This window comes from Eretmochelys imbricata, chromosome 7, assembly GCF_965152235.1.
Source record: "Eretmochelys imbricata isolate rEreImb1 chromosome 7, rEreImb1.hap1, whole genome shotgun sequence".
Lineage (NCBI taxonomy): Eukaryota > Metazoa > Chordata > Testudines > Cheloniidae > Eretmochelys > Eretmochelys imbricata.
In genome coordinates, this window is record NC_135578.1 from 33,143,367 (window position 1) to 33,171,173 (window position 27,807).

The following is a 27,807-nucleotide window of genomic DNA, read 5'->3' on the forward strand; positions in this document are numbered from 1 at the left end:
ACGCTCTAAGCTGAGCAGTAGGCAGCTCCCAACCCCCTTCCTCGCCCGGAGCCGGCACCAAATTATCCTTCTCTGCTGCGAACATCACTGATCACTTGTGACAGCCTGAGCAGAGCGCCCTGCCGTGGAGTCTGCGCAGGGCTGGCTCAAGAGCCCCCTCTCTCCAGGCGCAGCCTCGGCACTGCAGGGAGCTCCACCGCAGGCTAGAACCAGACACAGGCATAGGCAGCAAGTTCTCGGGGCCTGGGGTGCTCATGTCCATCCACCCACTATTCAGGAACGGGGGCCCAGCTCCACCAATGCTTGGACTTACATTTTCAGAGCCATCCCGTCCATAGGACGGACTGGGGCTACTGCCCCACTCTTGGGGGGCCCCTGTGCTTCAGGAGGACACAGGGTCCAGGGCAGCCTGGGGGGATAACACAGGGCCTAACACCCAGCAGCCAGCAACAGGGCCCCAGCCTGCCCCGCCTCTTCCTCCCCTGCTCCACCCCCACCAGCATGGAATGCGGCTTCCTTCTCCTTTAGGGGGTGTGGGCTCCAACCCAGCCCCTGGGCAGGGCTCAGGTGGGTCTGTATTTTGGAGACACCTGGCCCAGAAGAACCCTAGTGTGTGTCAGACGGCAGGGAGCCATATCTCCTCAGCAGAAGGGGTGCAAAGTAGAGGGAACCCCTGTAACTGGGCTCCAAGGGCTCCTCCATCCAATTCCTGCAGCTCTCCCAGATACATGGAGAACGCACAGAACTCATCACCCCTTCCCCCAAGCCTTTGCCCCGCCTCTTTCCGGCTTCTGCCCCCTCCCCCAAGCAATGCCAGGAGCTGGCCAGGGGGAGCCAGTTAGGGCTGGGTCACTTGCTGCTGCTGCCAGTGCCAGGCTGCCCTGGACCCCAGTCCCCCTGAAGTGTAGGGCCCCACAAAGCACGGGGCCCAGGGCAGTAGCCCCGGTCTGCCCTGCGGACTGGACGGCTCTGCTTGGAGCTGTTCTGGGCACCACCAAAAATTATACAAAGCGGCGCCCATGGACACGCGACAGCCAAGCCCTGAGCTAAGGCAGCAGGGAAACTAGCTTCTCTGGGCCTGAGGGCCATGAGATTGGCAGGGGGCTGAGGCCAGGGAGGAAGGAGGGGAGTGTATTGGAGGGGGCCTCTGTCCTACTCCTTACAGAGACCCCTGCTGGAAGAGGCTGGAGTAACTGGGAGCTGCCCCCACAGTCACTGCTCCTGCCCCACGCCCTACAGCAGCCCCTGCTGGATTAGTCAGGCACTCCCCCGGCAGCCAATGATCCTCCCCCACTCCCTACAGCGCCCCCTTGTGGGGAGAGGCCAGGGCTGGAGTAGCTGGGAGCTCCCCACACAGCCAGCTCCTGCCCTGCTCCCAAGGAGGAACCAGCACCTGCAATAAACAAACCAGCCATTAGGGGCAGACTATTTTAAAACCAACTTTTTTATTAACCCTTCATGCTACTAAAAAATACACATTTAGTAGATGCGTCTCCCCCCTTCCTTTGTGGGAACCCTCAGGCTGTTTATCTCAGTCCTGCCAAAGCTGTCCCACCCCAGCACCATCCACCCCCGAACTGTACAAAGCCCTGCCTGCCCTCACCCCAGCTCTGCCCCCCGTGGCCTTTAATGCAACTCCCACATCACCCACTGGAGGGAGACAGTGGGGCCCAGCTGGACATGCTGCTTAGGAGTCTGGGGGCTGCCCCAGTTGGCACAGCCTCAGGAGCTCTCTGTCTAAGCTGCACCGGGAACGCAACACCCACTCCGGATGCGCTTGCCATGGCCCTGCTGGGGCTTGTTTAGTGGGACCCATCAGAGCCCATTAGAAAGCCCTGGGCCTGGTGGCATGCTCAGATTCCCCCCAGCACCCCTTGCTATCTGCCCCGCCCCCGACAGCAGATCTCAACAGAAAGGCCTCGGTTGAGAACAGAAGACAGATGTGGGGGCATGACCACACGGGGGGGGAGAGAGGAAGGGAGGGAGAATGACAGGGGAAGAAGTTTACATTACAAACTCTAGGGGGGGGAAGAGGTACAAAGCCCCCCATCCCCCACGCCGAACAGCTGCGGCTCTACCCAGGGCTTTGTGCAGGGCCAGAAGTCACTTTGGGAGCTCAGGACACAGCAGCTGGACTCCGGAAAAATCAAAAGTCAGCTGCTAACCCACCCCCCCAGCCTAAAGAGAGAGAAGCTCCCCCCACATGACTGGCTCGGGGGCACAGTATGGGATGCGGCTTCCTTCTTCTTTAGGGAGTGTGGGCTCCAACCTGGCCCCTGGGCAGGGCTCAGGTGGGTCTGTATTTTGGAGACACCTTGCCCAGAAGAACACTAGTGTGTGTCAGAGGGGAGGGGGCCATATCTCCTCAGCAGAAGGGGTGCAAAGTAGAGGGAACCCCTGTAACTGGGCTCCAAGGGCCCCTCCATCCAATTCCTGCAGCTCTCCCAGATACATGGAGAACACACAGAATTCGTCACCCCTGAACCCCAGAACTCAAGGGGCTGAGGCCATGACAGCTCCTGTCTCTGGGGGTGGTAATATTAGAGCTGCCCCACCCGCCCCAGCATTGAACCCACAGAGCCCCCTCCCCCACGCCACGGGGAGCCCAGGAAAGCTACAGCAGGGGTGAGGCAGCCCCTGCACCTAGGAGAGACGGGGGTCAGGGCGCTTCCCCATGCCCTATTTAAAGGCAATTATTCCTCGCCCCGTGAAGCTGAGCCTGGCAGAGCCTGGCAGGGGGCAGCTCTGCGCCCCAGTGCAGGGCTCAGAGGGACTTGCGGGGGCGCTTGAGGAAGGCCAGGGTATAGTCTCTCGGGGCTGACACCTTCTGCTTCTTCATCTGCACCTGGGACTGGGCCGTGAGCTGCAGCTTGATGGCACTCGAGTTGATCTTGGCGGCCACCAGCAGCTCCTTCATGCCCTTCATCTTCTCGCTCTGGAAGGTGAGGACAGGCCCCTCGGGTGGGGGGACGGGGGGGCCCCCCGGGGCGGGGCCCCCCCCCTCCTCCTTCTCCACCGCAGAGGGCTTGTCTGGCCGCTGGCCTGAGCTAGGGCGCCGGCGCTCGGTGGCCTTCTTGGGCAGGGGTGGCTCCTCCGGCTTCGACTCGCGGCGGGGTCCACGCCGGCGCCCCTCACGGGGATCCTCACTGCCTTGCTCATCGTCCTCATTGGCCTCCGTCTCCCGCGCCACAATTGTCACCTTCTGGCGCACCTGGGGGAGGGAGGGACGGAGGGAGGGAGTCAGGGGAGGGGCCTGCACCCCACAGCCACTGCCAAAACCCCAATCCTGCCCCCCCCCAGGAGCCCAAGCTCCCAAATCCAGCAGGGACACCCCAAAGCCCAACCCTAAACCCCCTGCCCTGCTGACAACTCCAGTACTGAACCCCTAAAACCAGCAGGGTCCCCCACACGCTCAAACCCCAGCACTGAGCCCCTCAGCACTGATCCCCATCCCCCAGAGCTCCAGCCCTGAGCCCCCAAATCCAGCAGGGACCCCCCCCAAGTCCCAGCACAAAGCTCCCCATCCCCCCCGAGCCCCCCAGATCAGACAATTCACCAACCAATGTGCGCTGCTTCCCAGACCCTGCCCTGCCTCCGTTACACCTGCCCCCCTCACCTGCCCATCAAAGCGCCCCAGCGACTGCACCAGGAAAGTGGCCCAGCCTACGTGCAATACAGGCGTGGGGCTGCCCTCCTCCCACTTGCAGATGCCATCATAGAAGCGCAGCAGATGGGCGAAGCACTCGGGGTCCTGCAGGGCTGAGCCCCCAGCCTGCGCCGGGGACCCCTGAATGGGAAAGAGAGGGGTTAGTGCCTCCCAGGGGCCCAACGCACCAGGGGCTAAACAGGCCCTCCAGTCTGGTGTTCCCCCCACCCCCCCCCCGGATCCCATGGCCCCTCCCACCTGGTGTCCTCCCCTCCCCCACAGATCATCCCCAGAACCCTTCCAGCCTGGTGTCCCCTCCATCACCCCCCCACCCCAACTCATCCAAGGGGCCCATCCAACTCAGTACCCCCCTCACCTCTCCTCTCTCCCCAGCACCTTTCTCCTCCAGTGGCTCTGCCAGGTTGGCCACCTCCTTGAGCAGGTTGGGAACCACGTCGTTGGCCACATCGAAGAATTCCTTATAGATCTCCTCGTCCTCCCGGCAGTAGTTATAGCTGGGGGAGGACAAGACCAAGGGAGGCAGTGAGCAGCTAGGGCCAGCCAGCCCCTAGGCCTGGGGCCAGCCCCTGTCCCATTCCCCTGCCGCCAGCCAGTCCTCAGGCCTGGGGCCAGATCAGAGCCAGTGCCCCCTAGAGGGGAAGGCCCCATGTCCTTCCAAACATGAATCACCCCAGTCTTCTTTTTAGGCAAGCAGTTCCATGGGCTGGTGGCCAGCCAGGCCCTAACAAAAGGGAAGGGTTTGGGGCCCTATGGCAGGCTCCTGGGGCACTCACTCCTGGATGACGGTGGCTGTATCAGCCCAGGCCTCCAGCGCCTCCTTGACATTCTTGTTGCGACAGTGGTAGCCAGCCAGGTACATGTAGGGGTAGATGTGCTCGTTGTTGTAGTACTTCCTGGCTGAGCTGATGCCCTGGAGGGCGGGGAGACAGAATAAAAGGACATTCTCACCAAACTGCTCAGGAACATTTATGTTTTACTAATTACGTCCCAACCACAACCCCCTGCGATCCCCGCCCTGGGCTTCCCCCAGCTCTGCCAGTGCCCCTCAGTCCCGACCCAAGGCCCTCTGTGATCCAAGCCCTGGGCTCCCCCCAGCTCTGCCTGTTCCCGAGTCCTGACCCACAGTCCCCTGCGATCCGAGCCCTGGCCTCCTCCCAGCCCCAATCCACAATCCCTTGTGACCCCAGCCCTGGGCTCCCCCAGCTCTGCCGGTGCCCCTGAGTCCTGACCCACAGTCCCCTGCAATCCCAGCCCTGGCCTCCCCCCAACTCTGCCAGTGCCCCTGAGTCCTGACCCATAGTCCCCTATGATCCCAGGCCTGGGCTCCCCCCAGCCCCGATCCATGCTCCCCTTCCCCCCCATGATCCCAGCTCTGGGTTCTTTCCAGCTCTGCCAGTTCCAACCCCTTGCCCTTGTGATCTCAGCCTTGTACCCCTTCACCTTATGGTAGATGGAGAGGGGATCTGGTCTGCCTGGTGTCGGCTCCAGCTCCTCCAGGTCGGCTAGGTTGCCCAGTGCCATCGGGTACCTGTCAGGGCAGCAGAGCAGACAGGGGTGTTACCTTGGGGAGACAGGCAGTTGGAATGGGGGGGAGGGACCCTCTATCCTGACTTCTGCCTGCCACAGGCGGCACTGGGGCAGCACTGCAATGCCTGGCACTTGGGGGCAGGGCACCCCAAGGCAGCAGAGGGCAAAAGACCCATTGATTTCAAGGGGCGCTGGGTAAGACCTACCCACTGGCTCCTGCCAGCACCATCCCCGGGTACGCCGTGACTGCTTGGTGCACACACCCTAGCGGCCAGCCCTGCGGGCAGGAAGGAGAGCCGACCTGACCCAGAGCTGGGCTCTGCTAGAGAACATCTCCATCACCACCAACGCTGCCTAGGTCCCAGCCCTGGAGCTCCACATGCTCTGTGAAGGGAGGCTGGGGTTCTCCAGCTCCAGGCTGGGAGGGATTCCAAACGTTGATTTCACCGCACACAGACTGGTTAAAACATATTTCAGTCGCTAAAAACCAATGGTTACAGCCAGACAAAGTCAGCAGAGCGCGGCCAACGTTGTCGGCTGAAGGACATTTCCTTGGCGTACTTGGACATGGGACAGGGACAGTTTGTGCTACTGGTTACAAAGCTGCAAACTTTTGCCATCTCAGCTGCTCTCGTCACTAAAGAATAGGCTGACCCCGAGAACGTCCTCCAGAGGTGAACATTTAAAATCGATACAAACAGGAAAAACACTTAAAAATAAACATCAACGTTAGCTGTCAAAACTATACAAAATAAAAACCTGTGTCTGCCAAGCCTAATGATCCCCACCCTGCAGCTGGAGAAACTACTGCTCAGAGGTGATCGCTCAAGTCCACTGGATGCCCCGCAATGCCCCCCAGAACTGGGATAGAACCCAGGAGTCCTGGCTGCCAGCCCCCCCATGCTCTAACCACTAGACCTTCCTCCCCGAGCTGTGGTTTCAAAAGTCCAGCTGTACTGACCTCTCCAGGTGCCCCATGTCGTAGAGAACCCACAGGAGCCGCTGCAAGGAAAGCGGAGGGTGGGTTACTGAGGACACAGAGCCATGGGGGGCAGGAGCGGGGAGGATGAGACCCATGTCACCTGTGGATAAGATCCCTGTGGAAGGGAGGGCCGTGCGTGGTGGAGGGACAAACGGTTGGATGAACATGGAGAGGTGTGGGGTGCGCACGGCGCTGGAGGGATGTGGGGTAGAGGAGATTGGAACAACTTGGAGGGGGCCATGTGGGGAATGAGGGAGAGAGTAGATGGGCCTGGGGATGGGGCAGGCATGGGGGTGCGCACAGGGGGAAGGGGACTGGATGCACACGTGGGGAGGGGGCATGTCCCACCTGCTGCAGCTGCAGCAGCTCCAGGCTGTCAGTGTGCAGGTCGATGGAGGGGTTGATGGCACACACCATGAAGGCCACCTCCATGTGCCGGTCACAGCGCAGGTACGAGCCCTTCAGGTACAACCAGCTCTGTGGGAGACAGCGGCAAGTGAGTGAGGGAGCTGGGCCAGGCTACCCCTGAGCCCCACGGAGCTGCTCCTGGCCCAGAGCAGGGGGGTGGGGCTGGGAGCCAGGACTCCTTGGTTCTATTCCCAGCTCTGCCTCTGATGCTGGGCAAGTCCCTTCCCTTCTTGGTGCCTCTATTCCATCTGTGAGCTCTTCAGGGCAAGGACTGTCTCTCACTGGGTCTGGGCAGCCCTTGGCATCATACAGCCCCTGCCCCGATCTCAGCAGCACCTGGTCCAATGCGGGGGAGCTGGTCTCAGCGGCGTCTGGTCTGATGGGGGCCAGTGACTGAATGCACCCCTGTATTCACACCCTGCACACCATTGTAATAATCTTTGTACCAAATATGCCCTGTGAGCTGTCATTTGAAAAGTAACAACTCCCTGCTCAGTAATATCCTGGTGGAATGTGTGGAGCAGCCCTATATGGAGAGTAATGAACATAACCAGACATTAAGACTGAAATGTGTTTACCAGACAAGGTGGGCGGGGGGGTGGCGGGGGAGAGAGAGTGGACTGTTCCTCAAAGGACAAGCTGGCATCTCTAGCCAGGTGTCACCAGAGTTAACTGGCAATCACTGGCCAAGCAGCCACTCTTTGGGGAAGGAACAGAGCACTCTGCATTTTAGCAAACAGCATGGAACCTCTTTCACCACAAGACCCCATGGCTCCATCCTCACCACAGGAAGGAACTTGATCTCAGGGTAACCTCAGGACAGTGCATGTCAAAGGGGGATGGGACTGAGAAAACGAGGGGCAAACGCACTGGTGGAGGGGCTGTCTGCCTGTCTGTCTCTCTCACCTGAGAAGTCAAAGGAACCAGTCTTTGCGAGGGGTTCTCACCAGAGAACTGGGGTTGTCCCATTGCTGGGAGCACGTGCTAAGGATTTTACCTTGAACCAAGTCCAGTTTGTTACGTTTAGTTGCTAGAATGCAACTTTATCGGGATTTCCCTTGTAACTGTTTCTGACTTTACATCACATACTTCTTCTCACTCACATTCTCTCTGTAATTCAACTGGTTTAATCTTTATAAAAATCAAGTCTAATGCCGTGCTGTGTTTTAACTGGAATTACCCAGACAGCTCAGTTAAAATAGCAAACTACTGCATACCGACCTCTAATATCTGAGGGACAGGACGGATAGTGCAGAAAATTCGGGACCGGGAGTGTGTTGGAATCGCCAACCAAGGCTGCTGGAAGCTAGAGCATGGCTGGTGTTTGCTGACAGGCTGCTGAGGTCAGAGCTGCTGGACCAGGACTGCGGCTATCCACAGACCCTCAGGGTGGGACCTGCATGCTGCAAGGCTGTTTGTGGGAAACCCAGGTGGGAGCTACAGCCGCAAAGCATTGCGTGGCACCCAGGGAAGGTGGTGACACACCCCTCACTGATCTGGATTGTGCCCCAGAATGTGACAGAGCCCCCCCAGATCTTGCCCACGGTCTGAACAGCACCTAGCCCCACGGGTGGGGCCCTGATCTCAGTCTGGAAGATACCTTAGTGGCAGTAATTAATGCGGATCAGTTACTAGTTACCAGCTGCACCGTCTACTAAAGTTAAAGCCCAGGGGATCTTGCACAGCAGCTTTCTGATCCAAGCAGACAGCTCCAGCCCCGCACAGACCCCAAGCCCCATTCCAACCCCCTCACTGCCCCCCACACCCCCACCTCACCACCTCCTGCAGCTACATCTCAATGCACCCCCCCAACCCCTCAAAGCTTATGGCCCCCCCTCACTTACCCGCTCAGCCACGCCGGCATTCACGGTCTGCCCACGCCGGTCCTCATTGCCTTTGCCGTGCCAGGTCACCTCGGCCGTCTGCTCGCCGTCCCGGCCAAACACCACCCAGGCATGGTCCTCCGAGAGCGCGAGGTGCACGTCTGGCAGCCCTAGCACCTGGCAGGCCCCCACCACAGCAAAGGCCACCCCTGAGCTGTCCAGCTTAGTGCCTGCAAGGAACACATGGCACTAGGGGGTGCTGTGCTGCAGGAAGCAGCATGGGGCTCAGGAGGGGGCGCTCTTCCCTTGCAGTCACTGCTGACCCCTGTGCCAGTGTGGTGCTACGGGGTGCTGTGCTGCAAAGGGCAGGGGCACTCATTAGGGGGCGCTTCCCCCTTGCAGTCAGTGCTGACCCCTGCGCCAGTGTGGTGCTAGGGGGCACTGTGCTGCAAAGAGAAGGGTGGAGCTCAGTCGGGGGTGCTCTGCTCTCAGTCAGTCCCAACTCCAATGCGCCATCACTAGAGGGCACTGTGCTGCAGGAAGCAGGCAATGGAAAAGCAGAGCTGAGCATTTTCAGGCTGCCCCAGGCCAGTGCCCCATACTGGGCCAGGGTGGTACTGTCCCCACCCCCATGCTAGTGGCCCCCTACCTGTGATGAAGCTGAAGAGGGACTGGATGTGGGCCCGGTCTTTGAAGTAGGACCGGCTGAGGCTGTTCCAGATGACGTCTGACACCTTCTTGACCAGCTCGCGGGAGGAGAAGCCCTCAGGCCGGGGATAGAGGGACAGGTCGACAGCGCCGCGGATCTGGGCGGTGAAGCGGGCGTACAGCGCAGCCACGATGGACAGCTCGGCCACAGGGAAGTAGGTGAGGCTGTCGGGCTCGGGGCCCGGGCGTGGTTCGAAGCTGATGCCCGGCACATTGGTGGGTATGACTCGGTTCACGGCCAGGAAATGCTCCACAAAACCCAGCACCAGCGACAGCAGCACCAGATCGGGCTGCTCCTGCTGCAGCTCAGCCTCGAATAGTCGCACCACATCCTCCACCGAGCGCAGCGGGAACAGGGCCTTCTGCCATGGCTTCAGCCCCATGGCGGGCACCCAGGGCAGCTGGGGAGAGGAGAGAGCGTCAGGGGTGGCTGAGGAGAGGGCCAGGGCCTTCCCAGAGCCGGGTCAGTCAGCTGCAGCTGGGAGTCTGGAGCTGTGTGTCTGCCTCTCTCCCAACCTGTCCCCTGAAGGGGACCCCCACCCCCGTCTCTCGCCCCCCTGCCCACTGAAGGGGACCTTCGCACTCGACTCTGTCTATCCCCTCCCCCCCGCCCACTGAAGGGGACTCTCGCCCCCCATCTCGGGTGACCAGCTATTAGGGGCTTTGTCTTACACCGACAACTATCCCTCTCCCACCCCCCGCGAAAAGACGTGTCCCTATTTTTCACACTTGCTCTCTGGTCCCCCTCCCCACATGATGGTCACCCTGCCCCAGCCCCCCTTTACCAGAGGCAGCAGCCCCTCCTCCCCCCACCAGCTTCACTCGCCCAGCACAGGCACACCAGCAGCCATGCTGGGCCCGCAAGGCACCATGGGAGCCGCAGTTCCGCAGGGCACGATGGGAATTGTAGTCCACCTGGCCAGCCAATCACACCATGTCCCCCGCGGCATGCTTGGAGTTTATAGCTTACAATTAACCCAGGTGTCTTATGGGAAATGTAGTCTGATGCATGCGGAGGGAAGCCATCATGCCCCAGGGCATGCTGGGAGTGGTGGTCCCGTTAACTGGCTGCCCACGACCCCCTGGGAAATGAAGTTTGGCGCCCGAGGGGGAGGTCCCGCCTGCCGTGGTGCATTCTGGGAGCTGTAGTTCTTCCGGCAGTGCATTCTGAGACTTGTAGTCCCCCAAGGAATGATGGGCACTGTAGTCGCATGGCCTACCCCAGGCGGAGGCATTCCAGGGCTGTCTGCACCCAACACCGGTCTGGGCCTTGGAGCCTTTACTTTTTTTAAACCTTGAGGCCATTTGATCCCTCAAAGGCCTTGTGGGAATTTTAATGATGTCATCAACCCTCCCCTGCAGGCCTGGCCCAACAGCTGACCCTGGTGCTGTGAGCTTCCCCGCAGCAGTGCCCGAGCCAGCCTTGCAAGGCAGGAGTTACAGCCTAGGGCAGCATGGCTGATGATATCACGGGTGTACTGCATAATGTCAGAGCTCTGCCAAGGCTTTCCACAGGGAGGCCATTAGGAGGTCAGGGTAGGGCGAGGTTATAAGGATGCAGACTGCCCTGCCTCCCTTGTCACAGCATCCACTGCTGGGGGGCAGCAGCTGCAGGCTTCTCTCCCTGCACTGTCACAGCACCCCCTGCAGGCCAGACAGCAGCTGCAGCGTCTGCCCTCCCCGACCAACGCGGACAGCACAGCACACAAACACCTAGCCCAGGATCCACTCCCGCAGTTTAATTAATTCATTAGCTTCTTTCTCGTTATTTACAGGGTTGTTGGCTTTTGTATACCTGGTTCCTACAGAAATGAGTGCAAATAATGCAGCCCTAAGATAATGCTAATAAAAAAATCTTGCAGAGGGAGGAAAACCCAATAAAATGCCCCATTTTTAGCAATTAAAAAATATTACGTTCCCCCCAAACAGGATCTGAACCCTTAGCGACAGAGTCTCTCTCTTGTGTCAGCTGGCAGCGCCCCCAGTGGGTGACAAGAGGGCTATCGGCGACGCTGGGGGATGCACATGCCCCCATGGTGGCGGGATCGGACAAAGCCTGGCTTGCAGGCACAGCGGTATGAGCCATTGGTGTTGATGCAGCGCTCGTTCTTGCACAGTAGGCCTCGCTGGTTCAGCTCCCGGCATTCGTCGATGTCTGTGGGTAGGGAGAGGGAGGGAAGGGGTTAATGGAGTGGCTATGGCGCGTGAGTATGGGTCTTGAACCTGCATCCCCAACAGACCAGGCACGGAGAGACAGCTAGCAGCACTGTTTGTGAAAGGTGAAGAGGGAAGAGAACCCAGGAGTCCCGGCTCCCAACCCCACCCCTGCTCTAATCCACTAGACCAGACCCCCGTCCCAGGACAGTACTCAGGAGTCCTAGTGGTGTGGGCAACACATCCCTTTGCAGGGATGCTAATTCACAGGAGGCTTGGCACTCTTACCCAGGCAGCGGACGCGGGTGGTGTCTAGCTGGAAGCCAGCAGGGCATTCGCAAACTGCACCGTGGTAGGTCCGGACGCAGCGGCCATTCAGGCAGTGACATTCATCTGAATCCTCCTCTGAGGTGTCATCCTCTTGGGGGGGGGTGTACAAAGGCGGGGGGACACAGATAAGATGATGGGAATGGCAGGGAACCCATTCCCATGCAGCTGAAATTGAGGGAGGGGGCATGTGGAAGAGTGATCCCTTGTCTGGCACAAAGATGCAGCTAACTCTGAGGTGGGGTGTGGGTGGCTGTTCATACAGGAACCCCTTGGCCTGCAATGAGATGCAGCCACCTCTGGGATGGGCATGGGGGCTGTGTATAGAAGGATCACTAACCTTTGCGGGACTTGCCCAGGAACAAGGGGCTGAGGTCCCAGAAGGAGTTGCTCTCGCTCTGAGATGGCTGACACTGCTGTCCTGCAAGGAACCATAACAACCAGCCTGGGACACATAGCCAGTGAATCACATCCCATCAGATCTTGCCCAGTGCAAACAGAGCTAGAGCCTCGAAAGGGGAAAGGCCCTGTATCCCCCTCCCCGCTTCCCTTAACCAGCCAGAGCCCCCAGAGGGGAAAGACCCTATAGCCCACTCCCTGCCCCCCTGAGCCAGCCAGTCCCACGCACTGTGGGGCCAGACAGGAGCCAGCAACCTCCAGAGGAGAAAGGCTCCATACCCTACTCCCCGTCCCCTTGAGCCAGCCAGAGCCCACAGAGGGGAAAGGCCCCGTACCCCACTCCCCATCCCCCAAGCCAGCCAGTCCCCCAACCCTGGGACCAGACTGGAGCCAGCACCCCCAGAGGGCAGGCTAGGCATGCATGCTACCTGGGCTGCGGGGGGGGCACGCACGGCACTGGAAGCCCCAGCCTTTGCCGTACCGACAGCAGCATTCCTCGTAGGTCAGGTGGTAGCCGTTGAGCGGGGAGGCGCACATGCTGTCCTCCCCCCGGTGCTGCCAGCAGATGTCGCGCCGGTCAGCCGCCCGGTCTGCCAGGGCAGAGAGAGGGGGGAGAGCCCACGGCACCATATCAGCCAGCGCCCGCAGGAGACACTCCCACAGGACCTGGCATGCTGGACAGACCCTTGTGCACACCACCACAGTCACTGCACATCTAGGCAGGTGCACACCCACACATGGGCACCAGCAACTCCAGGGGCACACTCACAATCTTCGTAACCACCACGGTCACAATCAGTGATGTGCTCACACTCATACCGGCTCACAATCAGGGACACGCTCACACTCACAATCACTCATTCACACTCGCCCCCCTGCTCACTCACAGAGTCAGGTTCACAATCCCAAGCCCCCCGCAGTCTCTTGGGCCTGTGCAGTAGCAGTCAGCCCTGCATGCCCCTCACCTGCCTGCATGTCGGGGAGCTGGCACTCCTTGCCACTGGGATCCAGCATCCAGGGCAGGCTGCACTCACAGTAGAAGGAGCCCAGTGTGTTGATGCAACGCCCGTGCCGGCAGGCTCCGGGGTCCCGGCACTCATCCACATCTGCAGGGCCAGGGCACAGTCACAGGGCATCAGGGGCTTGACAGGGTTGCCATGGCATAGGGGACTAGCAGGGATCGCCATGGCACCACCAGACTGATGAGGGTTGCTATGGCATCGGGGCCAGCCAGGGTCAACATGGTAACACTGCACCTGATGAGGTCTCCATGGCACCAGGGGCCAGTAGGAGTCACCATAGGCTCTAATGTCACAGGCTCAGTGGGTTGTCATGGCACCAAGGACCCCAAACTGGTCATCATGACACCAAGGACCAGCAAGGGGCATCTTTGCTCGCACGTCCTCACCCCACCAATGTGCCCCCCAACCGGGCGGGAGAGAAGCTCAGTCCCCAGCATCCCACCTTCAAAGGGGCCAGGAGGAGATAGGGCTGTGATGGGGCTGCCCACCTGACCAGGGCCAAGACTCAGAGCCAGTGAGCTTGTGTCATGTGTGAAAGGGACTCACCGATCTCACTGGGTGCCAGGCACTTCTTGTGGGTGGGGTTGTAGACAGCAGGGGCGGGGCAGGTGCACACATAGGCCCCCCGCGTGTTCTCGCACAGCCCGTTCACACAGTTCGACTCGTCCAGGCACTCATCCACATCTGGGGGGAAGGGGCATAGCTCAGAGCCCAGCCCCTCCTTTCGGCACCCCTCCTGGCTGCCTGGCCCCGCCCCAATCACAGCCAGCGCCCCCTGGAGGGGAAGGCCTGTGTCTCATTCCCCCACCCCCTTCAGCCAGCCAGTCCCCCAGCCAAGGCCAGATCACAGAACTGCCCCTTATAGGGTATACATCCTGTGTCCCATTCCCCATTCACCCCCCTAAGCCAGCCAGCCCCCCTGCCAAGGCCAGATCACAGCCAGCGCGCCCTAGAGGGGAAGGCCCGTGTCCCATTCCCCACTCTGCAAGCCAGTGAGACCCCCCCACCAAGGCCAGATCACAGCAGCGCCCCCTAGAGGGGCATCCCTGTCTGTCCCCCCCCCACAGTTCTAGACCAGGATATCTGCCCGACTGGGCTGATGCCACTCGCCCTCCTCACCCACACACTCGAGCAGGTTGCCATCATAGTAGAAGCCTTGCTTGCAGTAGCACTCGTAGCCTGGCTGCGTGTTGACACACTTCCCCTCCTTGCAGATCTCCTCCCTGAACAGGCTGCACTCGTCAATGTCTGCAAGGAGCCCGGAGTGGGGAAGGGGGGCTGTTTACACAGGGATCCCTCACCCAGCGCTGAGATGCAGTTGGCTCTGGGGTGGGGTGTGGTGACTGTTTATACAGGGATCCCTTGCCCAGCGCTGAGATGCAGCTGCCTCTGGGCTGGGGTGTGGGGGCTGTTTATACAGGGATCCCTCACCCAGCGCTGAGATACAGCCAACTCTGGGGTGCGGTATAGGGGTTGTTTATATAGGGATCCCTTGGCTGGCACTGAGATGCAGCTGCCCCTGGGGTGGAGTGTGGAGGGCTGTAATGGCCAGGTAGGAGGATTGCAGAGTTGGAAACCCTGTGACTCATGGGGGGGGGGGGCAGGGGAAGGTGTAACCTTGGCTCCTAATCCCCCAGCCCTCGAGTGCAGGTGCCAAGCAGATCAGGGCACGGGCCCTGGCACTCACCCCTGTGGGCGGGGATGCCATAGTTCAGGATGTTGTCATCCAGGATGAATCCTTTCCCGTCGGGGCAGAGGGAGTGGAACTCAGCTGCAGGGGAGAGAGGTGACATGCACACTGGGGAAGAGGGATTAATGTCTAGACCAGGTATTCCCTCTCCCTGCCCCATGAATCAGACCTTTGGCCCATCCAGACTGGAATCCCTGCTCCCTGCCCCCACATCAGACCAACGGGCCCATCCTGTCCAGTATCCCCCCACTCCCTCCATGGGTAATGCTTTCCTGACCCCCCCAGTTGGATTCTAGTAGTTGCCTTGGAGCCTGGGGGTTAGATATTCACAGTCACACCATGTCCAGTAGCAGCTAGTTCCACGGTTCGTTGGTGGCAGTGGGAATGGGGGAGAGTGGCATGGAGGAGGGGGTAGGCTGTGTCCCACCTGAGTTGGGCACAGGACAGGGGTAGATCTCACAGTGGTCACCCCAGCCAGCCCCCAGTGAGCAGCAGCACTCCTGGCGGGTGATGTTGGTGGCCAGGACGCTGTCACAGAAGACGGTGTCATCGAAGTTCAGGTAGCATTCCTTCTTGTTGTTGGGGGGCTCCAGATCTGGGGGGCAGAGGGTAAATCAATCCCACAGTGCCCCACTCTGGTGCCATATCAGAGCTAGTGTCCCCCAGAGGGGAAGGCCCCGCATCCCACTCTCACCCTCACAGCTGTGTTGATCCTCAGATGGGGTGTATCCCTCATCGCACACGCACATGTAGGAGCCATCCACGTTCTCGCACGCCCCGTGGGGCAGGCACAAGCTGGGGTCCAGTGCACACTCATCGATATCTGGGGGGAGACCAGTGGGAGATAGAGGCAGGCGGTGTGCAATGGCACACTTGCTGCACAACCATACCTGTTCCCACTCACAGATACACACCATCCACGCCATGCCCCGTGTGTGTCACCCTACAGTACACAAACTCACACTCACAGACAATCACACCCAGTTATACACACACACACACACACAGAAGCTTGTACTCATTCCTTTTCCAGTGTGGCACGCTCACTTAGACACACATGCATGGGCCCTTGCAGGGCTTTGTGCAGCTCCACACATTCTGTCCCTCACACACACCCTGGTGTTGGCTCTTACTCGGGGCAGGCCCAGTTTGCAGCCTATCAGGCTCACACTTGGGCACGAGGCGTTCCTGAAGCCGAGAGTTCCATGTGCCTTCATACCCCGCCATGCCCAGACTTTACTACCTGCCCCCCGTGTGCCATGTCCTTGTGTCGCCACACGCAGCGGCTCACACTTGGTGCAACACACTGCCCTCACTGTGTCACGCTACCGTGTGAGGAACGCCAGACTCCTGACACGCCGGGCCCACGCACACCCAGATGCTCAACTTCTCTGCACCCCACCCGGCACCTCACCTTGGCACCTCCTGCCGTTCACCAGCTTGTACCCAGCACGGCAGAGGCAGCGGTAGGAGCCCACAGAATTGACACACTCGCCCCCGATGCAGGCAGCCGGGAAGTCACACTCGTTTATGTCTGCAACATGGAGAGCCACAGGGTGAGGGGGCCACTCCCAGCCCCCACCCTACGCGTCTGTCCATCCTGCCCCCCCTCGCCCCCCCCCGCAGACATGGCCACCCAGCCTGGCCCTCTTACCCAGCCCCACCTGGACCTGGCCACCCAGCCCCCTTCCCCCCCTTGGCTGCCTGGCTCAGTCCCCTCCCCAGCCCCCCCGCAGACATGGGTGCCCAGCCCCCTCGCCCAGCCCGCACCACATAGCTGCCCAGCCCCGCCCCATCACACAGTCACCCCCGCACACAGCCACCCAGTCCACCCCCTCAATACAGCCACCCAGCTCAGCCCCCTCACTAAGCCACAAGGCCACCCAGCCCAGCCCCCAAACCCAGCCCTCCCCCTGACATGGCCACCCAGCCCCTTCCCAACCCCCCCACAAGGCCACCCAGCCCGACCCCTTCCCACAGCCCCCCTGAACACGGCCACCCAGCCAGACACCATCACCTAGCCCCCCCCAGACATAACCACCCAGCCCCCTCCCAATGCCACCCCCTTGACATGGCCACCCAGCCTGAGTCTCTCACAGCTCCCATGTCCACAGCCCCGCCTCCCAGCCCCTTCACACAACTGCTCTATTCCCACAGGCAGCCCCTGCCCCCCCCCACGACCCGCTCACCCCCCCACTGAGCCCCACCGCCCACAGGCAGCTCCCTGGCCCAGATTCCTCACCCTGAGCCCTACATGCCCCCCAACCACCAGCTCAGCCCCCTGCACCCTTCCACCCCATGGCCCAGCCCCTCACCTTCGCAGCGTGGCCTGTCCTTCACCGAGTGGAAGCCCGCTGGGCACTGGCACTTAAAGGAGCCCAGGGTGTTGACACAGACCCCGTTGGGGCAAAGCCCCCCATCCTCACACTCATTCACATCTGCAGGGAGAGAGAGCAGGGGACTGGGAGTCAGAATCCTGGCTTCTATCCTCCGGTCTGGGAGGGCAGGGGGTGCAGTGGTTCGAGAAGGGGGCTCTGGGAGGGGAGAGGGTGCAGTGGTTAAAGCAGGGGGACTCTGGGAGGTCAGGGGGTGCAATTGTTAGAGCAGGGGACTCTGGGAGGGGAGTGGGATGCAGTAGTTAGGGCAGGGGGCTCGGGGAGGGGAGGGGTTGCAGTGGTTAGAGCAGCGGGGCTCTGGGAGGGCAGGGAATCTAGTTACCCAGGCAGCTCCGGGCATTGGGTGCGGGTGCAAATCCCTCCCCACAGGTGCAGCGGAAGGAGCCGGGCAGGTTCTCACACCAGCCGTGTTTGCACGGAGTCTCCTCAGAGCACTCATCCACATCTGGTGGGGACACAGACGCTGAACCTCAACCCTGTCCCCCACGCAACTTTTGACCTGCAACCCACTCCCCTGCAGCCAAGTTTGGTCGGGGCCGAACGTCCCTCAGCCCATTGTGGGCTGCACAGGCCACCTCCCACCACGGGGGCATGAGAGTCTCACCCTAGATACTGCACCAACCCCAGCACTAGGGGGCGGGCGGGTTTACTGGGTTGGAGCCGGGGGCTGGGAGTCGGGACTCCTGGGTTCTATGCCCAGCTCTGGGAGTTGGGTGGGACCTAGTGGGTTAGAGCGGGGGCTGGGAGGCAGGACTCCTGGGTCCTGTGGCCAGCGCTTACCATAGCAAATCCCATGCTGGCCCCGGAAGCCCGGTGGGCAGGGGCTGCATTTGTAGGTACCCAGCCGGTTCTCACACTTCCCGTCAGGGCAGATGCCGGTGTCCAGGCACTCATCAATGTCTGCAGGGAGAGAGGAAAGGTGAAGGGTAAGGCGCCTTTGTGGGAGCCCCATGAGGGGCAGTGCACAGGGCAGGGCCCTTGAGGACTCAGCGAGTCCTCTGGCAAGTGGGGAGTTGTAGGGTCTCTGACAGTTCTACCTGACAGGTTATTGTGAGAAGGATTGCTCAGGGGCACTGTCTTCTTGTTCTGAGATCTGTGCAAGCTCTGGGCCTGGACATTGGTTTGTTATTGTAGGGTCTCACTCAGTAACTCTGGGGCTGTGTGCACCTGTTTGTTCTTGTAGGATCTTTGGAAATTTCGGGCTTTCACTACTGCTCAGGCTGTGCGCACCCGCTTGTTATGATCGAGTCTCTCAGGGCCATTGGTTTGTTATTGTAGGGTCTCTGTCTCCCAGGCTGTTGGGGGTCTCCCCTCCCCCTCCTTCTCCCTCTCCACCCCAACCCGGCCAGCCCTTACCTTCACAGAGGGGCTGGCGGGAAGGCTTGAGACGGTAGCCAGGATGGCATTCACACTTGTAGTGCCCAGGGTAGTTGACACAGGCTCCCCCGTCCCCACAGATGTGGGGCTTGGAGCACTCGTCAATGTCTGCCAGAGAGGTGGGCGTGAACAGGGCAGAGGAGGGGGACAGGACTTTACCGATCACTCGTTCCCCCCAAACCCCTTCCCAACCTCCATGCCCCCTTCCCATCCCGAGCCCCCCTTCCCCAGCCCTCCTTCTCATCCCCCTCTCCCCTTCCCCCAGCCCCCCTTTCCCCAGCCTTCCTTCCCAGCCCCCAGCCCTCCTTTCCCCATGCCTCCTTCCCATTCCCCAGCCCTCCTTCCCATCCCCCATGTCCCAGCACATCCCCCAGCTCACCATGCGTGCCCTGTTTCCCACAGCTCCCAGCAGCCCCTCCTCCAGCCCTGCTGTTCCCCCCCAGCTCCTGCCCCCTGGGTGCTCACCCACGCAGGAGCGCACGCCCTTGTGCACCTTCAGCTGGTACCCCCGGTTGCAGTGGCAGTTGTAGGAGCCGCCCGTGTTCATGCAGACGCCCTTGCCGATGCCGCAAGGCTCCGCCTCACACTCGTTCACGTCTGTGGCAGGCGGGGGGCGGGAGGGAGAAAGAATGACCGACCCCCGCCATGCCGGGATGCAGGCCTGTCACAGCCGTGGCCACATGCGTATGTTGGAGGGGTCACAGGTTTGCATGTGTACTTGCACACGTGTTGCAGGCCTAGCTACCAGCATGCGCAAGCGGGGTGGGTGTCTCAGACTTCCACAGGCTGACGTGCGGGTGTGTCGCACACCTAGCGTAGAGCTGTGTGGGCGTGTCACATATCTTTTGTACATGTGTGGGTGTGTCACACAGCTGTTTTACAGATGTGCAGGCGTGCCACATTTTTGTGCAGCCATGCAGGCGTGTTGCACTCCTGCTGTGCAGCTGTGTGGGCGTGTCACACGCTTGCTGTGCAGACTCACGTGTGTTGCACCCTTGCATATAGGCTAGTTGGGGGGCGTCACAGACCTGTGTATGCAGGCATACCCAGGGGTCACTCCGTCATACAGATGCATGTGCCCCTCCAGGGTGCTGACACCTCTGTGAATGCAGTGGAGTGGGCGTCATGTGCCCCCAGACAGCCATGCACATGCGTGTCCCTCTGCATGTGTCGCACACCCACAAAGAAGGGCGAGGCAGCGTGTTACCTGTGCAGAACCTGCGCTGGGTGTGCCAGCGGTAACCCGGGTAGCAGATGCAGGTGTAGCCCGACAAATTCATGACGCACTCTCCATGGCCACAGATATTGCGGTTCAGCTTGCACTCATCAGTCTCTGCAGGGACAGACAGACGCAGCCCAGGAAGGGGGATCAGGATGAATAGCTCACACACAGGAGCCAGGAAATCTGTTTCTCATAGACCCCCAGGAGAGCCAGGAGTTCCCCCACCCCTAAGGCTGCTGCGATAGCAGCTCACAGGGACCACACTGCATCGGGCCAGGGGTGTTCAGGAGACATCACCAGCCCGGAAAGGACTTTGGGGACCCCCCTGAGAACGTGCACATCACTGGGGAATGTTTGGGGTTCACCCCTGATAATTAAGGGGGCCCCAGTAGGGAAGTTTGGTCCATAAATGTGAAGTTTTTCCCAAAGGGGAGGAGGGAGTTTGCTGGCGCGCAGCCCCCCACCCCTGCCATGAGGCTCTCACCTGTCACCTGCGTGGGTGCGATCTCCACGGCGCTACGTGTGTATTGGTCAGGCAGCACCTTCTGCACCATGGCAGTCGTGGGACGGGCCACCACCTCTGGGACCCAATGGAGACAGAACAGGGTTAGCAGTGCTGCGAGCTTCCCCGCAGCAGTGCACAGCTGGGGGCTCCAGCGCTGCGAGCTTCCCCGCAGCAGAGCCCAGCCAGGGACTCCAGTGCTGCGAGCTTCCCCATAGCAGTGCCCTTTCTTCCATCACTCACCAGGGTAGCGGGCGCCCAGGGTGGCTGCACTGGCATAGAACTGGTCCACTGACTGCTCCTCTGAGTTGGTCCGATATGCCGGTAGCTGGAGGGGGAGTGATTAAACAGGGGGGGCACCTGCTTCTTTCCACTACCCAGACGGGTGCCCTATTCCTCCCTCTGCTTCACTTCATTCCTCCCCCTCTCTCGTTCTTTCATTCATTCCTCTCCTCCCTCCTTTTCACCCGCCACCCTCCAGGGCTCCCTTTCCCACTCCCTCCATCCTCCCTCCACTCCCGCATCACCCCTCCGCTGCTCCTCCGCTGCACGCCTGCTGCTCCGGGGGCCCTACTCACCATGGCCGTGGTGACAGCTGCAAGAGACAAACACAGGGCCCGGGGTCAGATCCTGTCATGCCAGTCTGAGAATGTGAGGTTCACCTCTGAGAGCGGGGGGTCTGCTCTGAGAGCAGGGTCCCCCGGCTCTGGGATTCTGGGGTTCTTAGATAACAGGGTGTACCCCTGAAAACTGGGGTTTGCCCTTAGAGAATTTGGGGTAACAGCTCTGACAACATGGGGTTTGCACCCTGAGATGTGGGGGTTTGCCAACAAAGAAGGGAGTAACAGCTCTGAGAAAGTGGGATTCACCCTCAGTGAATGTGGGGTGCTCCAGAGAACATGGGCTTCGCCACGGGGGAATGTGGGGGACATCTCTGTGAGAACATGGGATTCACTGTTGGTGAATGTGGGCTTGTCCCTCGGAGGATGTAGGGAGCTCCAAATTTTCTCTCTGTGAACCCTACATTCTCAGACAGGGTTTCACAATGGGAGAATTTGGGGTACAGCCTGTGATAATATTGGGGTTCACCACAGGGCATTACTGCTATTACTGGGGTTCACTAGGGGAAAATTTAGGGAACCCCCATGTCCTGGTGAGCAGAGCGACAGTGGCACCTCTCTGGCCCCCATGCCCAGTCCAGCCTCCTCCCCGGGGTCTCTGACCTTCGGACTCCTGAGAGTCCCCCTCGAGGGGCGGCAGGCTGGGCAGTTCACGCTGCTGCTGCAGGTCTGTGGTGCCGTCGGGGTGGATGTGCAGGGTGAAGTCGCTCTCCCCCTGGATGGTCAGGGTCTGGTGGGATGTCAGGATGTGGTAGCCCTTCCCTGCTGGGCAAATCTCCTTGAAGGCAGCTGCCAGATGGGAGAGGAGACAGGTTAACACTGGTGCTGCGAGCTTCACCGTGGCAGTGTCCCCAGCCGGTGATTCCAGGGCTGCGAGCTTCCCCGTGGCAGCGCCCCCAGCTGGTGCCTCCAGGACTGTGAGCTTCCCTGTGGCAGTGCGCCCAGCCAGTGACTCCAGCACTGCAAGCTTCCCTGTGGCAGTGCTCCAGCCAGTGACTCCAGCACTGCAAGCTTCCCTGTGGCAGTGCCCCAGCCAGGGTCTACAGCACCGCAAGCTTCCCCGTGGCAGTGCCCCAGCCAGGGTCTACAGCACTGCAAGCTTCCCCGTAGCAGTGCCCCAGCCGGTGACTCCAGCGCTGCGAGCTTCCCCGTGGCAGTGCCCCAGCCAGGGTCTACAGCACTGCGAGCTTCCCCGTGGCAGTGCTGTGGCAGATACTCCATCCTGGCCCAGTTTGCAGTTTCTTACCTGCGCCATCAGCCGGGCAGCGTTCGCAGCGGGCCCCCCAGGCCTTGCCAACGCTGCAGCAGCACATCTGGCGGGTCAGCTTAGTGGGCAGTGGGTGCTGACACTGGAGCTCCGGGCTCACCAGCCGGAAACACAGGCTCTTCTCCCCCGACTTCTCCGCTGCAGCCCCGGGAGAGGCAGGGTCAGTGCCGCTCCGAGCCCCTCCCCCGCCCCCAGCTGGGCACCCCAGAGAGACACTGAGCCCCCATCACCCCCCCAGGAGACAGGGTCAGTGCCGCTCCGAGCCCCTCCCCCGCCCCCAGCTGGGCACCCCAGAGAGACACTGAGCCCCCATCAGCCCCCCAGGAGACAGGTCAGTGCCGCTCCGAGCCCCTCCCCCGGCCCCCATCCCCAGCTGGGCACCCCAGAGAGACACTGAGCCCCCATCACCCCCCCAGGAGACAGGTCAGTGCCGCTCCGAGCCCCTCCCCCGCCCCCCATCCCCAGCTGGGCACCCCAGAGAGACACTGAGCCCCCATCACCCCCCCAGGAGACAGGTCAGTGCCGCTCCGAGCCCCTCCCCCGCCCCCCATCCCCAGCTGGGCACCCCAGAGAGACACTGAGCCCCCATCAGCCCCCCAGGAGACAGGTCAGTGCCGCTCCGAGCCCCTCCCCCGGCCCCCATCCCCAGCTGGGCACCCCAGAGAGACACTGAGCCCCCATCACCCCCCCAGGAGACAGGTCAGTGCCGCTCCGAGCCCCTCCCCCGCCCCCCATCCCCAGCTGGGCACCCCAGAGAGACACTGAGCCCCCATCACCCCCCCAGGAGACAGGTCAGTGCCGCTCCGAGCCCCTCCCCCGCCCCCCATCCCCAGCTGGGCACCCCAGAGAGACACTGAGCCCCCATCACCTCCCCAGGAGACAGGGTCAGTGCAGCTCCAAGCCCCCTGCCCAACCCTCCCAATCCCCTCAACCCCCCAGCCTGCCCCCGGTCCCCCTACATACGGACACACTGGCTGCGGGATGGGCCCAGCATGTGGCCAGGTTTGCATGCGCAGCGAAAGCTGCCCTGGGTGTTGAGACACTCGCCATTCTGGCACACACCCTGCATGGCACACTCGTTAATGTCTGCACAAGGAGAGAGAGGGATCAGTAACACGACACACAACAACACACCGCACACACAACATGCACACACCCCACAGGGCACACTTGTTAATATCTGCACGGGGAGAGAGAGGGTCAGCAACACAATGACACACAACACAACAACACCCAATACAACATGGACACCCCACAGGGCGCATTTGTTAATATCTGCACAGCGAGAGAGAGGAGTCAGTAACACTAGGACACACCACACAGCACACACACCTCACATGGCACATTCGTTCATGTCTGCACAAGGAGAGAGAGGGGTCAGTAACACTAGGACACACAACACAACACCCCCACAGGGCATACTCGTTAATGTCTGCACAGGGAGACGGGTCAGTAACACAAGGACATGTAACACAACAACACAAAGCACCCTCCCCACAGGGTACACTTGTTAAAGTGTGTTTGGGGAGAGATGTCTCAGCAGCACACCACAGCCCCACACAGGACCCATTCCCAAGGACACAACACACACACAGAAGCAGGTCTTCAGTCCCCCCACCCAGAGAGTGCCCACCGGGTACCCTGGCAGTGCGTGCTGTTCAGTCTCTTGTATCCCTGTGGGCAATCACCCCCATGTTCCCCTCGGATCGGGCCTGTCTTCTGCACCCCCGAGTCTGCAACACATAACAAACCCCAGAGGGGGAATCAGCGGGAGCGAGGACGCAGCGTGGTGTACAGGTGAGGGCAGGACTCTTGGGGTCTAGCCCTGGCTCTGGGAAGGGAGCAGGGCCTAGTGGGTTAGAGCAGGGGCAAACTGGCACTCAGGACTCCTGGGTTCTATCCCAGCTCTCCCACTGACCTCAGGCAAGTCCCATTCCCACTCGGTGCCTTTCCTTCCCCTCCTATTTACTTGTCTAGACATTGAGCCCTACAGGGCAGACACTGTCTCTTGTATCTGTGCAGAGCCTGGGGCAGGGCCCTGATCTCAGGTGGGGAGGAGGAGGCTGTGGGGGTCTGCATGGCACCTGGCCAGACATGTCCAAATCTCCAGCTGCGGGGGGGGGGGGGGGGATGGAGGTCTCCATCACCATTGCAATAGCAGAGACATAGACATCGCCCAGCACGGGTGCCAGACGCTTGCACAGACGGCGGTTTGGCTCAGGGTCTCTGGCTCCTCGCCCCCCTCAGCAGCGGCCCCACTGGGGGTGGTGCTGGGGGAAGTAGTGATCAGCTAACCAGTGCCTGTGCTGGTCTCACTACCACAGCCAGGCTAGCAGGCGCGGGGGGCGGGGACATGGGACGATGTTCATTCCAGCAGGCGTGTGCAGCCAGGCTGCTCCTGATCCGTCCAAGCTGGGAAACATTGGGGGGGGGGGGGCAATGGAAAGAAAGACTGAGAAGAAAGAGAAAGAGAGGAGCTGGGGGGGACGCTCGGGATGAGGGGGGCTGTCCCAGTGAGATTCAAAAGGAAACAGAATTCCAAGGGAACATGGGAATTTGTTAACCTGAGGGACTCACCACCACTGGACTGTGCACAGGGCAGGGCTGGGAAAAGGGTGAGACATTATCACAACTCATGCGGGTGGCAGAGGCATTGAGGGACAGGGGGAACAGGGACTGCCCCCCGCCCCCGAGTCACAGCCAGCTACTGACTGATGGGTAAGGAGAAACTGCCCCCAGGGGTAAATTAGCTTAGAATGACTGGCTGAAAGCTCCCCTCTGCTCCTGCCCCGCTCCCCACAGTGCCCCCTGCTGGGAGAGGCCAGGGCTGGAGTAGCCAGGAGCTCCCTCAGCCAGATCCTGCCCTGCTCCCTGCAGAGCCCCCTGTTGGGAGAAGCCGGGGTGGCAGCACCCATGCACTCCCTCAGGTAACAAACAGTTCAATTTTCCTACCCCACTTGCTCCTCTCACCCTCCCAAAGGGGGGACGACAGCGCTTCCCACGGGGGTGGGTGGGTGGCGGCTGCAGACAGGAAGTTGCCCAGAAGAGCCGGAGTGTGATGAAAGGGAGCAGGTTGGGGGCCTGCCCAGCCAGAGAACAAGGAGCCAGGCCATGAAGCACATTCTTGGCTACCTCTAACACAAACACCCTGCGGCTCACAGATCCCCGGGAGCTGGAAAAGCCATTGAGTGGGAGTGCCAGGAAGGAGGGTAGGTGCGGGGGGAGGGGGAGAAAGGAGGGTTGGAACCTGCCACCTGATCCATCCCCTCCAAATCTTAGCCAGCTGGGCATCCCCCACACTGTGGCATCCCCCGCCATGGTGCCCTGGAAGCTCTGGGAGGGACTGGTGGGCACTGCCCAGGCCGCTCCCGGGGCCACATGCTGGAATGTGGCAGCCCAGCCTGGCTACGTAAGGCCCCATCCAGGCTTCCCGTAAACCCTGCGCCAGGCTGGGAGAGGTCGGCGCCAGGCCAGGGGGAGAAGTGGCAGCACCAGCTAAACACCAGCTCTCACAGACCCTCAGTGGGTCAGTCCTGGCTCACCCACACTGGGCAGCCCCTCTTGGCTAGCTGAAGGGCTGCAGGGCCACTGGCTGGGGGGAGCTCCCAGCTACTCTGGCCCAGCCTCTCCCAGCAGGGGGCACTGTGGGGCGCAAGCAGGAGCACAGGCAGGGGGCGAGCTGGGAGGGCTTGTGAGGCTGTACCAGGAAGGGGACCTCAGGCATTACTTACACTGCAGGTGGGGGCATTTGTGGCACTTGTTCTGCCCCCAGGAGGTGCCGATGCTCCCGCAGCAATCCTCCTGCTTGGTCAGGCCTGGCAGAGGGTTGCTCCCACACTGAGAAACAGTGCCCCCCATCGCCAGAGAGAGAAACGACAGGCAAGTGAGACCACGACCACCACCTCCCACTGCAGCATAGCGCCCCCTGCTGGCCCCTCCCCGCTCCCTACAGCACAGCACCCCTTGCTGACCTCTCCCCGCTCCCTGCAGCACAGCGCCCCCTGCTGACCTCTCCCCGCTCCCTGCAGCACAGCGCCCCCTGCTGGCCCCTCCCCACTCCCTGCAGCATAGCGCCCTCTGCTGGCCCCTCCCCGCTCCCTACAGCACAGCACCCCTTGCTGACCTCTCCCCGCTCCCTGCAGCACAGCACCCCTTGCTGATCTCTCCCCGCTCCCTGCAGCACAGCGCCCCCTGCTGACCTCTCCCCGCTCCCTGCAGCATAGCGCCCCCTGCTGGCCCCTCCCCACTCCCTGCAGCACAGCACCCCTTGCTGACCTCTCCCCGCTCCCTGCAGCACAGCGCCCCCTGCTGGCCCCTCCCCACTCCCTGCAGCATAGCGCCCTCTGCTGGCCCCTCCCCGCTCCCTACAGCACAGCACCCCTTGCTGACCTCTCCCCGCTCCCTGCAGCACAGCACCCCTTGCTGACCTCTCCCCGCTCCCTGCAGCACAGCGCCCCCTGCTGACCTCTCCCCGCTCCCTGCAGCACAGCGCCCCCTGCTGGCCCCTCCCCACTCCCTGCAGCACAGCGCCCCCGCTGAACCCTCACTGCTCCCTGCAGCACAGCGCCCCCTGCTGACTTCTCCCTGCTCCCTGCAGCACAGCGCCCCCTGCTGACTTCTCCCTGCTCCCTGCAGCACAGCGCCCCCTGCTGACCTCTCCCCGCTCCCTGCAGCACAGCACCCCCTGCTGACTTCTCCCTGCTCCCTGCAGCACAGCGCCCCCTGCTGACCTCTCCCCGCTCCCTTCAGCACAGTGCCTCTTGGAGGAGCGGGCAACTCACAGATTGTTTGGGCAGGGTCTCCTGGAAGCAGCGTCCCAGGGGTTTGTGCGTATGGGGCCGGGCATGGGGTGTGGGGGGTTTCTGACCCATGGAGCTCTGGGCCGGGTGCTGGATGAGGTGGTGTTGGGCGCCCGGCCCGGTGCCCTCGGTGCTGATGCTGTCGATGCGGTGGACCTGCACGGAGGCATCAGGCGGGTGGTGGACGCGCACATTCAGCAGAGGGGGGTGGACCTGCACTGGAGGGGGCCCGAGGGGGAGTCAGCACATGGACCGTCCCCTGACTCTGACCCCCAGCTTCCCAGGCGAAAACGGCTGGCACTTCCCCTAGATGACAGAGGCCCTGGAGGGACACTGCCCCCCCCATGCCATCAACCCCCTGCCCCATCGCCCCCCTGCCCAATCATTCACCCCCAACAACCCCTGCCCCCATCACCCCCACCCAATCACCTGTCTTCTTCCCCCATCACCCCCTCACTCCAAGTTACGCTGTCACCCCATTTACCCTATCACTCCCTCCCTTGCCCTCCATCCCCATCACACTCCCCAGGTCCCCCTCCCCACTCCCAGCAGCAGTACCTTCGGACGAGTGGTGCCCAGGTCCCAGGGGCACCATGAAGGTGGAGTGGCTGACGGTGGCCTTGGGGCTGTGGCCGGCGGGTGGCTCCCCGGCACCGTGCGCATCGGAGATCACCTGCACGGCGTAGATGGCGTGTTTGCTGGAGCCCGTCTCACCTGCTGGGCCCTCAAGGGGCCCCAACGCTGCCGGCTGCAGCAGCTGCTGCCCCCCCTGGGCCTGGGCCTGGCGCCCTGCCGGCACCTGGCAGAAGCGCCCCGTAAACTCGGGGGGGCAGAGGCAGTGGTTACGGGATGTGCACTGCCCGCCATTCATACAGGGCAGTGGGCACACCACTGGGGGGAGAGAGAGGGAGGTTAGA

The 27,807-nt window shown here is 61.5% G+C and overlaps 2 protein-coding genes across 4 annotated transcripts; both read right to left on the minus strand.

Annotated features, from left to right (window-relative positions):
• Positions 1-1,432: 1,432 nt before the first annotated feature.
• Positions 1,433-9,986, minus strand: MEN1 (menin 1). The gene is made up of 10 exons (XM_077822357.1): positions 9,901-9,986; positions 9,057-9,516; positions 8,429-8,637; positions 6,525-6,653; positions 6,156-6,196; positions 5,108-5,195; positions 4,441-4,577; positions 4,023-4,161; positions 3,617-3,787; positions 1,433-3,211 (listed from the first exon to the last, which is right to left on the minus strand). Exons 2-10 carry the CDS (start codon positions 9,496-9,498, stop codon positions 2,765-2,767), a joined length of 1,803 nt encoding a protein of 600 aa, XP_077678483.1. The 5' UTR covers positions 9,499-9,516; positions 9,901-9,986; the 3' UTR covers positions 1,433-2,764.
• Positions 9,987-11,115: 1,129 nt separating this feature from the next.
• Positions 11,116-27,776, minus strand: LTBP3 (latent transforming growth factor beta binding protein 3). Of its 3 annotated transcripts, XM_077821202.1 has the most exons (27): positions 27,449-27,776; positions 26,873-27,108; positions 25,823-25,928; positions 23,732-23,824; positions 23,055-23,177; positions 22,071-22,229; positions 21,428-21,613; positions 20,783-20,799; positions 20,448-20,532; positions 20,187-20,282; positions 19,688-19,813; positions 18,946-19,077; positions 18,460-18,588; positions 17,884-18,003; positions 17,426-17,548; positions 17,023-17,145; positions 16,122-16,241; positions 15,402-15,530; positions 15,135-15,302; positions 14,705-14,788; positions 14,137-14,265; positions 13,564-13,701; positions 12,961-13,101; positions 12,424-12,585; positions 11,937-12,017; positions 11,558-11,689; positions 11,116-11,270 (listed from the first exon to the last, which is right to left on the minus strand). In XM_077821202.1, exons 1-27 carry the CDS (start codon positions 27,759-27,761, stop codon positions 11,116-11,118), a joined length of 3,606 nt encoding a protein of 1,201 aa, XP_077677328.1. In that variant the 5' UTR covers positions 27,762-27,776. The 3 variants fall into 3 exon arrangements, with proteins under 3 accessions (XP_077677328.1, XP_077677330.1, XP_077677329.1); XM_077821204.1 differs by lacking the exons at positions 12,961-13,101; positions 20,783-20,799 and adding an exon at positions 20,867-20,883 and having other exon boundaries at positions 20,448-20,505; XM_077821203.1 differs by lacking the exons at positions 12,961-13,101; positions 20,783-20,799 and adding an exon at positions 20,867-20,886 and having other exon boundaries at positions 20,448-20,505.
• Positions 27,777-27,807: the final 31 nt, after the last annotated feature.

Bases quoted from the DNA above. Each gene is read 5' to 3' on its own strand.
- MEN1 (XM_077822357.1), bottom strand. From the start codon at position 9,498: ATGGGGCTGAAGCCATGGCAGAAGGCCCTGTTCCCGCTGCGCTCGGTG. The intron at 6,654-8,428 runs GTAAGTGAGGGG...TGTCTCCCACAG, and splicing joins ATGCCGGCGTGGCTGAGCGG to AGCTGGTTGTACCTGAAGGG. The intron at 4,162-4,440 runs GTGAGTGCCCCA...GTCCTCCCCCAG, and splicing joins ACAGCCACCGTCATCCAGGA to CTATAACTACTGCCGGGAGG.
- LTBP3 (XM_077821202.1), bottom strand. From the start codon at position 27,761: ATGAATGGCGGGCAGTGCACATCCCGTAACCACTGCCTCTGCCCCCCC. The intron at 18,589-18,945 runs GTGAGCACCCAG...CCTCTCTGGCAG, and splicing joins GGGCGTGCGCTCCTGCGTGG to ACATTGACGAGTGCTCCAAG. The intron at 12,018-12,423 runs GTAGCATGCATG...GGTTCCTTGCAG, and splicing joins GTGCCCCCCCCGCAGCCCAG to GACAGCAGTGTCAGCCATCT.